This window comes from Saccopteryx bilineata, chromosome 6 (assembly GCF_036850765.1).
Source record: "Saccopteryx bilineata isolate mSacBil1 chromosome 6, mSacBil1_pri_phased_curated, whole genome shotgun sequence".
Taxonomy (NCBI): Eukaryota; Metazoa; Chordata; class Mammalia; order Chiroptera; family Emballonuridae; genus Saccopteryx; species Saccopteryx bilineata.
Window position 1 is genome coordinate 187,156,800 of NC_089495.1, and position 11,595 is coordinate 187,168,394.

The following is an 11,595-nucleotide window of genomic DNA, read 5'->3' on the forward strand; positions in this document are numbered from 1 at the left end:
TTGAAGATTTGAGCTTTATTATCAGAACGTCATTTCAGAGTAGAACTGAGTCTCTAAAATGGCTTAACAGGGCACAAAACTCTTGATCCTCAAGAGGTATGCCTGCTTATTTGGCAACATGCACTCTGCAAGAAAACCCTCAGAGACGTGGAACAAAAGAACCAATGAGAACTCCTCAGGACAGATCCACCCGAGAGCTGGCAAGCACTTTAATACTCTACCTTCCAAACGTTCAGAGATTCAGAGAAATGGCAAGTCCTGTGTTTACAAAACCGGTGAAAATCATCCTGTAATAATCTGTGAATGCAGACCTGCACAGATCTTCGTTTCCCTCTTTTTCCACCATGATTCCACATCAAGGTAAAAAAAGATCCTTTCGTATAAATCCAAGGATGTAGATGGCTGCCCAACTGCCAAAAAGGGTACAAGAATGACTCACTACTGAGGCTGGTGACAGGACACAGGGGGGAGGGGTAGAGTCCTCAAGGAAAGAGCCCTGTGTAATGCTGGGGCGCTAGTCCGTGGTTGACCTCCGGTACCAGAACCTGGCCCTGAAGTCGTCGCTGCAGGTCATGAAGCCAGGGTTGGTGGGCGAGTGCACAATGCAGCGCACGATGTTGTTGTGGCCCAGGGACAGCAGGTTCCGGCGCTCGGCCGTGCGCGAGTCCCAGCAGCACAGGCTGATGGTCCTCTCGTCCGGCAGCAGCACGTAGTCCTCCGTGTGGTTGAAGACAGCCTGTGTCCGGTGCACCTGCCGCCCGCTCAAGCCAGCGCCTGCGCACAGACCGAGAGGTTAAGGGCCTGGGAGCCAGGGTAGCTTTCCAAGTTCACAGCCTAGACCCTCACTCAGTCTGTTCTACTCTGGTTATTAATCCTGTTGATGTAAAAACTGCATTTTAAAACTGTTGAAGTATATTGTGAAATTTTGGGAACTCTAAAAAAGTATGAAAAGAGAATCACCTCAGGGCCCAACCCCTACGGTGAGTGTTAACTCTGATGTCCTTTGAGCACCAAACCTTTAAAAAATAATACAGAACTGGTGCCACATTATATATCTTGTCTATTGTTTAAACCACTTTCTGTCGGGTACACTTTCTATCATTTTTACTGACTGCAAAGTATCTCGTTGTTTGGAAACATCACTCCTTACTTAGTTTTTTTTCTGCTAGGTATTTAGTTTGTATCCAACTGTAAGTAATATTATGATAAGCATTCTTTACACAGAACACAGTATTTCCTTAGAATTAAATTCCTAGAATTACTGAGCTGTATGAATATCTACTCTCCAAAAGAAAGCTATATGCTTTATTCTATGACTGTGAAAAAAATGTTTTGTTTAAAGCACTCTATAAAGTATAAAAAATAAGAACTGCTTGGTAATTTCACACCCATAGTCAATATTTTGATGACTATCCTTCCCAAATATCTCCATGCGGTTCCCTCACTTGAAAGTTGTATAAATCAGAGCATACGTGACATGCTGCTTTTACTCAAGAGTATGCAGTAGAGGCCTATAAGGGGGAAGACAGCTTAATGGGCAAACACACAAACTTTGGTGTCTTAGCTGGATTCCCCACTATCAGCAACATGACCTTAAATAAATTACATTTACACCCCTAAGTCTTAATTCTCTCCTGTTTCATGGGAATAATTACAGCACCCACCCAAGACTGCTGTGGGGGTTAAATGAGGGCGAATGTGCTCAATCGTTACTAGGCAATGTCCTTGGTGCTTCTGGTGGACAATTGTGTCGCCTCTGACTGTCCACTACTGAAGACAATGCTGGACAGACCCCTTCATGTATGTGCATTTGCGTGCTTGCCCCAAAGTCTTTTTAGGTTGAATTTCTTTTTTTTTTTTGTATTTTTCTGAAGCTGGAAACGGGGAGAGACAGTCAGACAGACTCCCGCATGCGCCCCACCGGGATCCACCCGGCACGCCCACCAGGGGCGACGCTCTGCCCACCAGGGGGCGATGCTCTGCCCCTCCGGGGCGTCGCTCTGCTGCGACCAGAGCCACTCTAGCGCCTGGGGCAGAGGCCAAGGAGCCATCTCCAGCGCCCGGGCCATCTTTGCTCCAATGGAGCCTTGGCTGCGGGAGGGGAAGAGAGAGACAGAGAGGAAGGAGGTGGGGGGTGGAGAAGCAAATGGGTGCTTCTCCTATGTGCCCTGGCCGGGAATCGAACCCGGGTCCTCCGCACGCCAGGCCAACACTCTAGCGCTGAGCCAACCGGCCAGTAGGTTGAATTTCTAAGTGTGGGTATAGCAGGTCAAACCCCCCCACAAACAACAAATGAAAAATGGGTGGGGCAAAAGCAGGTTGATACTATAGTTGAGTTACAAAACAGTTTATTCTTGTATTACTATTTATGAATTGTAACTGTAAACCTAGTTTTGCCTCACCCTGTACATATATTTAAAAACTGAAATATGACATCAAATTACCCTTCAGAAATATTTTACTAATTGATATTATTTATAGGCCTGACCAGGTGGTGGTGCAGTGGATAGAGCATTGAACTGGGACGCTGAAGACCCGGGTTCAAAACCTTGAGGTTGATGGCTTGAGCATGGGCTCACCAGCTTGAGTGCGGGATCATAGACACAACCCCATGGTCACTGGCTTGAGCCCAAAGGTCACTGACTTAAAGCCCAAGGTCACTAGCTTGAGCAAGGGGTCACTGGCTTAGCTGGAGCCCCCCCAGTCAAGGCACATATGAATAAGCAATCAATAAACAACTAAAGTGACACAACTATGAGCTTCCTGTCTGTCCCTCTGGCTTAAAAAAAAGAAAAAAAGTGATCTCTTGAAATGTCTACCAATACATACTAAGTTCCAACCTTTTAAGTTCCTGAAATTTGATGAGCACAAAATACTACTTCCCTTCTGATTTCGTAGGTTTACAGTGAGGTTGCTCATTTACCTTTTATTGTGTTCACTGATTTGACATGTACCTATCATAGATGCTATGAATATTCCCCCCCAGTCCAGCATTTTGATTTTGTTTACAGTGTTTTAAGTCATTTTTTACACCAAAACCTCTAATGTTTAAGTAGTGGTTTTTTCCTTCATTATTTCAAGAGCTCTCTGAATTTTAACTTAATAATAAAACTGGAGGTAGATCTAAATTTGCTGACACAAAGTGGTCCTATCCTGTGCACTAAAGAAAAAAGGAATTTGCATATAAATTTAGTATAATCTCCCTTTAACACCAAATCCCAATTTTTCACCAAAACTAACCAACCATAGAACATGTCAAACTTTCATAAAAAAACAAACCAAATATAACGAATTCTTGTCAGTAGTCTGGTGTACTTTCGCCCTCCTCACAGTCAAACAGGGCTTGTCACTTCTAAAGAGGGAAGTTTTCCCGTTTTTACTTTGGTCTCTTTTCTATCTTCTTTTTGCAACATGCACCCTCCTTTCACAGCAATAATCAGACATTTTTCAAGATGGCTTCAAACAGAAATGTTTCAATGAAGTCACCGAGAACTACGATAAAAATGCCTCTTCTCATGAATTGCTAGCTGTACCATCTACACCAGGGGCAGTCAACCTTTTCATACCTACCGCCCACTTTTGTATCTGTTAGTAGTAACATTTTCTAACCGCCCACCGGTTCCACAGTAATGGTGATTTATAAAGTAGGGAAGTAACTTTACTTTATAAAGTTTATAAAGCAGAGTCACAGCAAGTTAAAGCATAGAATAATAATTACTTACCAAGTACTTTATGTCAGATTTTCGCTAAGTTTGGCAGAATAAGTCTTTATAAAACAACTTACTATAGTTAAATCTATCTTTTTATTTATACTTTGGTTACTCCGCTACCACCCACCATGAAAGCTGGAACACTCACTAGTGGGCGGTAGGACCAGGTTGACTACCACTGATCTACACCAAAGCCAGAGAGATAGTAAGTAGGAAGCCGACTTGGGATTCAATGAGCTAAATATACGATAGGCTATGCTGCACCCTAGTGGTCAGGTGTCACTCACTGCCATTTTCTTCTCTAAAATGCTAACTCAACACCACAGCAGAGCTCTTTCAATAGTATTTTCTTGGGAGCTTTTGGGTTACAGTCCTGGCAATCAGCATATGACACATCTCCCAGCAGAGGAAACTAGCTGAAGTTTCTTGGAGGTTTTCTACCAAGCAACAGCTGTGGCTTCTACAGGAACAGAAGAATGAGACACTATTTTAACAACATTCACTATAAATAACTAGACTTGAACAGACTACTAATGAAAGGATAAATTTAAATCTCATCAACTGTTACCAATTAACGAGGATCGGAAGAACTTAACTTTGTTTTTGTCTGCAGGGCCCACTCTTCGTGTCTAGGTTCAGAACACTTGGAGTCACACTTGGGGTCACCTCTGCTCGCTTAGGAATGGGCCCAGATCCTCCCTCGCAGCCCTCCTCTCCCTAACGTGTACACTTACTGAGGCTTTTCTCTGGACTGCAGAGGAAAGGGCAGGCCATCAGTCTGCACACAGACCACCAGGTTCTCACGTTACCTGCACGGAATCAGAGCTATTGTAGTTGGTCATGTATCAAGAAGAGCAAAGGTAAGAAACTGGCTGTTTCCAGCTCTGCCTCTTACTAACTGCAGCCTTGGCTGAACTATTTAAGCCTAGTCTGAACCTTCATTTCCTTTCTCTAAAGTTCTCAAAACTGTCAAGTGCTACACCAATGTTGAGTAAAATCAACTTCTCACATACCTGTGTATCTGACCAGCGTTCGTCCTGTTGATATCTCCCAAAGTTTAGCTACAGAGTCTTTTCCACTTGAAAGAATGTATTTAGAATTTTTGGAAAAAATGGCAGAACAAACTTCAGCACCATCGTGTGCCTTCTCGAAAGTTGTGATGCATCGATTCGAGACACCATCCCACAACTTGATGCAGCCGTCCTTGCTACCAGTCACGTACATATTGGCACTAGGATTGTAATTAACAGAACATATGGCATCGGTGTGTTGATCTTGAGGATTGCAAGAGACAAAACACTGAAATGTGTTGATATCATAAAGCCGAAGAGTAGGATGCTGAGTCCCAACAAGTATAAAGTCTCCAGAAGGGTGAAAAGAGATGGAGCGTAACATTTCAGCTTCCTGTTAGGACAGAGATAGGAACATTACATGACCAACTGCATAACAACCTTCAGAGGAAATGTAGAAAATAACCTGGCTGATGCATGAACTCCTAAAACAGCGATCAGGTATGGCACAGATAAGACGGCACAAATTATTTTAAGGTACCAAATGTCACTTCCAAAACAACTCAGTCGATAGTTTCAACTGAGTACTTTTTATTCCCCTAAGTTACACTTTAGTTAAAGCTGGTTGTTTTGTTTTTAAACAGATGCCTGCGAACTTTGAAGAGTGAAATGGATCTTTAACCCGTTTTAAGAACTGGACCAGCAGCAGTCCCGACTGGCCACTGGACCAGCAGCAGTCCCGACTGGCCACTGGACCAGCAGCAGTCCCGACTGGCCACTGGACCGCAGCAGTCCCGACTGGCCACTGGACCAGCAGCAGTCCCGACTGGCCACTGGACCAGCAGCAGTCCCGACTGGCCACTGGACCGCAGCAGTCCCGACTGGCCAGAGGACCAGCAGCAGTCCCGACTGGCCAGAGGACCAGCAGCAGTCCCGACTGGCCACTGGACCGCAGCAGTCCCGACTGGCCAGAGGACCAGCAGCAGTCCCGACTGGCCACTGGACCAGCAGCAGTCCCGACTGGCCAGAGGACCAGCAGCAGTCCCGACTGGCCAGAGGACCAGCAGCAGTCCCGACTGGCCACTGGACCGCAGCAGTCCCGACTGGCCACTGGACCAGCAGCAGTCCCGACTGGCCACTGGACCAGCAGCAGTCCCGACTGGCCACTGGACCGCAGCAATCCCGACTGGCCACTGGACCAGCAGCAGTCCCGACTGGCCACTGGACCAGCAGCAGTCCCGACTGGCCACTGGACCGCAGCAGTCCCGACTGGCCACTGGACCAGCAGCAGTCCCGACTGGCCACTGGACCAGCAGCAGTCCCGACTGGCCACTGGACCAGCAGCAGTCCCGACTGGCCACTGGACCAGCAGCAGTCCCGACTGGCCACTGGACCAGCAGCAGTCCCGACTGGCCACTGGACCGCAGCAGTCCCGACTGGCCACTGGACCGCAGCAGTCCCGACTGGCCACTGGACCAGCAGCAGTCCCGACTGGCCAGAGGACCGTAGCAGTCCCGACTGGCCACTGGACCGCAGCAGTCCCAACTGGCCACTGGACCGCAGCAGTCCCGACTGGCCAGAGGACAGGGCACATGCAGCGTGGGAACTATGTGCGGTGGACTCTGGCCCACGTGCTGCCCGTGGCATGCACCCTTGCTGTTGTCCTCTTGTTCTAGGATAATCAGAGATTAGGTTTTGTTTTGTTTTTTTACAGAGACAGAGTTAGAGAGAGGGATAGATAGGAACAGACAGAAAGGGAGAGAGATGAGAAGCATCAATCATTAGTTTTTCGTTGAGACACCTTAGTTGTTCATCGACTACTTTCTCATGACCGTGGGCCTTCAGCAGACCGAGTAACCCCTTGCTCGAGCCAGTGACCTTGGGTCCAAGCTGGTGAGCTTCACTCAAACCAGATGAGCCCGTGCCCAAGCTGGCGACCTCGGGGTCTTCAACCTGGGTCCTCCGCATCCCAGTCTGACGCTCTATCTACTGCACTGCCTGATCAGGCAGAGATTAGTTTTAAAAAGTCATACAATAGCTCATTGTATTTCAGAAAAAATGTAAAGCTTCTTTCCAAACATTCCTAACCTGAATGTACTTGAAGGCTCTTTTTGCAGATGGTTTGGAATAATCAAATAACTTAAGAGTATAATCCCTTGAACCAGAGGCAAGAATCTGTTCTGTTGGGTGGAAAGCAAGACATGTGACTTCGTCCACGTGGTCATAGAGAGTCCGAATGACTGGATGGTTTTCCATATTCTGTTGTGCAGTCTCATTCATCATAACCTAGACAACAAGAAAAGGAGATATGCAAAGAGTAGAATCTAACTTAAAGTACACACTTTACAACTAAACTATACTTAGTTCGGGCTGGTTTAAACTACTCTCACCCTCCCATGAAGGAACAAAAGGCATGCTAAGTATGGTACAGGGACCTTTACCTCTATTGGCATGGCACTTTTGGCCAACATTCTTTCTGTGTCAAGTATCTTTATGGAGGCGTCAGCAGACCCAGTAGCTATTAGCTGCCCATCTCTGCTATAGGTGGCTACTCGGCAAGGTCCTTTATGGGATGTGACATAGCAGGTTTCGTACTCTGAAGCCTCTGGGGACATGGTCTGGACATCTGCATCAAATTCCAGGTCAATTCCCGTGCCTGGGGCAACTGTATCTGAACGACCAATTGCATACTGAACTGCAGTATCATCATTTTCCATTCCTGGAAGGAATAACAATTAAGGGCATGGAAACTGTTATTTCAAAAGGCCAAGACACTGTTCAGGGTCTAAACTGGGAAAGAAGTTTGCCAACGTCAACTTCCTGTTTCTCGGAGGTGCACGACACATTCTACTTTACAAGACGAGGCACACTGACCAGGGTGCATGCACAGCGACCGCACTGGGTGGCAATACAGGGTGTAGGTTAGGCTTTAATGAGTAGTTACCTCTACTGATTTTTGCCTCCAAAATGTTCTACTTTAACTGACACTACAGAAAGTCAAAAAAGCAGTTCTGTAGTTAAACTGTCCATTATTTTGCATTTCAGGTTTTAATATTTTTAGTGCTAAGATGTTAGTAGCAGCTCTGAAGATCACTGTCAAATAAATTGTTAGCATTAACATTTGAGAATATTGGTATTTAAATAAACTGAAGCTCATAATATGTGTTTTAAATTTAAAAATAGCTCCACATGCCCTGGCCAGATAGCTCAGTTGATTAAAGCATTGTCCCAATACACCAAGGTTGTGGGTTTGATCCCTGCTTAGGGCACATACAAGCATCAACCAATAAATGCAGGAATAAGTGGAACTCAATTCAATGTTCCTCTCCCTCTCTCTCAATAAAAAATTAAAATGAAATCGCTCCACACATCATATAAACAATGTTTATTAACATAGGAAAAACTAGAAACACAGATAAACAAAAAAATACAAATGACTATATCTCACCAGAGAGAATTACTGTTAACATGGTGGTATGAATTCTTCTGGACCTTTCTCCATGCACAATTATTTCACTTCTTTTATTTTTATTTTTTAATTAAGTGAGAGGCAGGGAGGCAGAGAGACAGGCTCCCACATGCTCTGCCCACCTGGGGCTGCTGCACCCTTGCCCGGCAATTGAGCTATTCTAGCGCCTAAGGCGAGACCACTGAGCCATCCTCAGCGCCCAGGGCCAACTTTGCTGGAATCATTTGAGCCATGGCTGTGGGAAGGGAGATAAAGGGAGGAGAGGAGATTGAAAGGGAAGGGGGAAGGGCGGAGAAGCAGATGGTCGCTTCTGTGTGACCTGACTGGGAATCAAACCTGGGACTTCCACACACCGGGCCAACACTCTATCGCTGAGCCAATGGTCAGGGCCTCTTTTACTTCTTGAAACAAAAATAGAACCACACTATATAATGAGCTCTTATAATTGGCACTGCCAAGTCAAAGGGTACAAACAATTTGGTCATTCTGTATTTCACTGAGTTGTTTTCTACGACCCAGGCAAGCACCAGGATATGCTGTCGAACAAGATAAGGTCCTGCTCTTTATGGAGCTTGCAGTTTTTTTTGGAGGGGGGCACTGCAGACTGTGTGGGACACCACCCGAAATAAAGAAAATTTCAGACAGTAATCTTGTCATGAAGGAAATGGGACTGTAAGTTAGAGCAAGTGGGGAGGTATGGGATGACTAGGGTTATTTTAGAAGAAGTAATGAGGACACTGGGATGACAATTTGAGCTGAGACTTGAAGAGATTCAATAATCCAATGAGACTGCTCCAGGTAATCTGTATAAAGATCCTGGGGCTGGAACCAGGTTGTAGTCTTCACAGTCTGGACTATGCTACTCCTTCAGCATCTAGCATTGTACTTGACACATGCTAGGCACTAAAATGAAATGAAAATAATCTTGAAAATTTTTGATGTGTGAGAAACGGAAACCTTGCCGTGGGATCAATGAATTTGCATTCACAAACTACCTAGTTTGATGAGGTGCAGGAGCTGCTCTGAGGGCGCACAGACAGACTGAGGCTTGATTTCATTGATGAGGCCATTGGCAATGCTGATGTAGCCGTCATAGAGCAGCTGGCTAATGATCAACTTGTAGAGCTGCTGGCGGTCCTTCAAACCCACTTTGGTTCTGTACATCTTGGAGAAGAGAACAGTTTCACTGCCTGCTAGAGAGAGAAAACAGATGGATGGTGAAGGGGAGAGGCACTGGTAAGTCATAGAAGCGGCACAAAAATCCAGTCAGACCATGGTGCTCAAATCCCAGCTCTACTACCTGTACTATCTTTGGTCAGCAACTTGTTTGCCTGAGATCAGATTCCTCAGCTGTTAAATAAGTTAGCAAAGGTTTAACAAGATGGTGCTCATACAGCATTGAACACAGCGGCACACGGATATTATTTAAAATCATGTCAGCTGATATTTACAGAAGAGGTTTTCTTTCTTTGTCACACTATCCACCTGTGATTTGATTTTTATTCTTTCTTAATATATGTTTAAAAGCAATTGAAGCTGTTATATATTTAGATAATAATTCAAAATACGAGGGCCAAAAATCTAGTGTGCCATGAAAACTTAAACAGAATGCTCTGGAGTCAAAGGTGAATTGCTTAATAAAAGTCAATGTCTGTATGTATGTGTACATCTGGACAGATAGCCGAAGGCTGGGGACAGGTAGCTGTGGCAGAGAAGAAAACTGGAAGGAGAGCATAGGAGAGACGGCTATGGGAAAGGAGGGCATTGAGTGGGCAGTTAACAGCAGGACCTCCTTGTATTGCTCCCTTTGCAGGGGTGATTCTGGAAGGGAGAGTGTTACAGAAAAGGGGTGAAAAAGTATGTTTTCTGACTACACAACTGCCTCTGGAGAATTACTAAGGCTACCGATCATAAGAATATCTAACAATTAAGTGTTTACCATGTTTTATCTCAATCCTCAACACCATCCTAATAAAGAAAGCCCCGTAATCTTGTTATAGATGACGAGGGCCTCACAATTAGTGCCTGGAAGAACTAGGACTAGAAGGCAGGTGGTCTGACGCCAGAGACTGTATTGTTGTTCCTAACCACTCTCTGTACTGCTCCTTACCAATAAACTAGCTACAATACATTGGGCACCCAGTATAGTACATAACACATATCATGTAGGCAACTTATATGCAATACCTCATTCAATCTTCATCTACTCTTATTTCGGAGATGGGCACCCTCACGCTGAGTCACGCAGGATCAAACAATTTGTAAATGGCAGAGCTCGGATCAGAACCCAGGCTGTTTGACCCCAGAGCCTGAGTTCTTACTGCGTTGTACTGATCAGTGTTAATAGCAACAGCTACATTTATGAAGCACTTGCCAGATATCATGGCAAGTACTTTCAAGGAGGCATTAGCTCACTGCATAAAATCAAGCAATGCACTTAATAAGTACATGGAGAAGCAAATGCATATAAATCTATTCTTGCCTAGAGAGCACTAGGACACAACAGAGATAATACAACTGGGTGGGAGGTTAAGAAGTCAACTCGTCCAAAGTGCAAGTGGCCCCCAGGATTGTCCACACCAGAGCCAAGAACTTATTAGCTATTCTCCTCCATCTCTTCACTCACGACAGGAGCACCATGGGATGTACAGATCGAAACAAGAAAAGAGAGGAATGGCTCTGCTTCTCAACTCCGACAGAACACTGACTCTCAGGGCTAGGAGGCGCCTCTACCACCCCCAATGTGCAGGTGAGGCCGCAGGGGCCGGACGACAGAAGAACCCAACCCAGAATGGTTATGTCCGGAGCCAGAAGAGGAACCAGGGCGAGAACACAGGTGGCTCCTTGCAGCGTGCTCCGCTACCAGCCCAACTAAGGATGGAGAGGAAGGGAGGGCGCGAGGCCTTTAGGGGCAGAGAGCAGGCCCAGGCTGGCCACTCTGGCCGCACTCCTACTTTCTCACCATCACCCCTTCCCGCCTCACCCCAGGCCTTCCCGCTGTGCCCTATGTCCCCAGCCCGACTGCACCAGCCATTGTCCACGGATCCCGGGCCCCAGTACCCGATAGTCCAGCTCACTCGGACTCCCGCTCTTCTAGAAAAATGGAGGCACGAATCCTGCCGGATCGATCACTCCACGCTGCACATGCACTGCGCACGCGGAAAGGACGCCGCGCCGAGCGCTACACTATCGATCTCTGCTGCCCGTCTCGCCATCTTACCTACTGGCACCTTCGAGAGCTTCGTTCACCTCTTCCGACTTTATCTCCTACGCGACAACCCTGACCCCAAGGGTCTTCTGTGTCACAAATAAATGTCACGTCCTGGAGAGCAATGTTGGTGCTAGAACGGCCACGGGTCTGGCAGGCCGTTGGCACCCCCACTTCCGGGGCTTACGGAGCAAGTGC

The 11,595-nt window shown here is 46.3% G+C and overlaps 1 protein-coding gene across 6 annotated transcripts; it reads right to left on the reverse strand.

The window, feature by feature from the left end:
- CSTF1 (cleavage stimulation factor subunit 1) lies at positions 1 to 11,541 on the reverse strand. 6 transcript variants are annotated; one of them, XM_066234865.1, is made up of 7 exons: positions 11,410 to 11,541; positions 9,185 to 9,379; positions 7,162 to 7,439; positions 6,809 to 7,006; positions 4,724 to 5,114; positions 4,445 to 4,519; positions 1 to 774 (listed from the first exon to the last, which is right to left on the reverse strand). In XM_066234865.1, the coding sequence occupies exons 2-7, from the start codon at positions 9,351 to 9,353 to the stop codon at positions 515 to 517; spliced, it is 1,371 nt and encodes a 456-aa protein (XP_066090962.1). In that variant the 5' UTR covers positions 9,354 to 9,379; positions 11,410 to 11,541; the 3' UTR covers positions 1 to 514. The 6 variants fall into 6 exon arrangements, with proteins under 6 accessions (XP_066090962.1, XP_066090961.1, XP_066090959.1 ...); XM_066234864.1 differs by having other exon boundaries at positions 9,185 to 9,382; positions 11,410 to 11,540; XM_066234862.1 differs by lacking the exon at positions 11,410 to 11,541 and adding an exon at positions 11,250 to 11,327.
- Between the last annotated feature and the right edge of the window lie 54 nt (positions 11,542 to 11,595).

What these genes read in the sequence shown, in the direction of transcription:
- CSTF1 (XM_066234865.1), bottom strand. Translation starts at nt 9,353, where the DNA reads ATGTACAGAACCAAAGTGGGTTTGAAGGACCGCCAGCAGCTCTACAAG. An exon ending in AAAGTGCCATGCCAATAGAG is followed by an intron (nt 7,007 to 7,161) that starts GTAAAGGTCCCT and finishes CTTGTTGTCTAG; the next exon opens with GTTATGATGAATGAGACTGC. An exon ending in GAGCCTTCAAGTACATTCAG is followed by an intron (nt 5,115 to 6,808) that starts GTTAGGAATGTT and finishes CTGTCCTAACAG; the next exon opens with GAAGCTGAAATGTTACGCTC.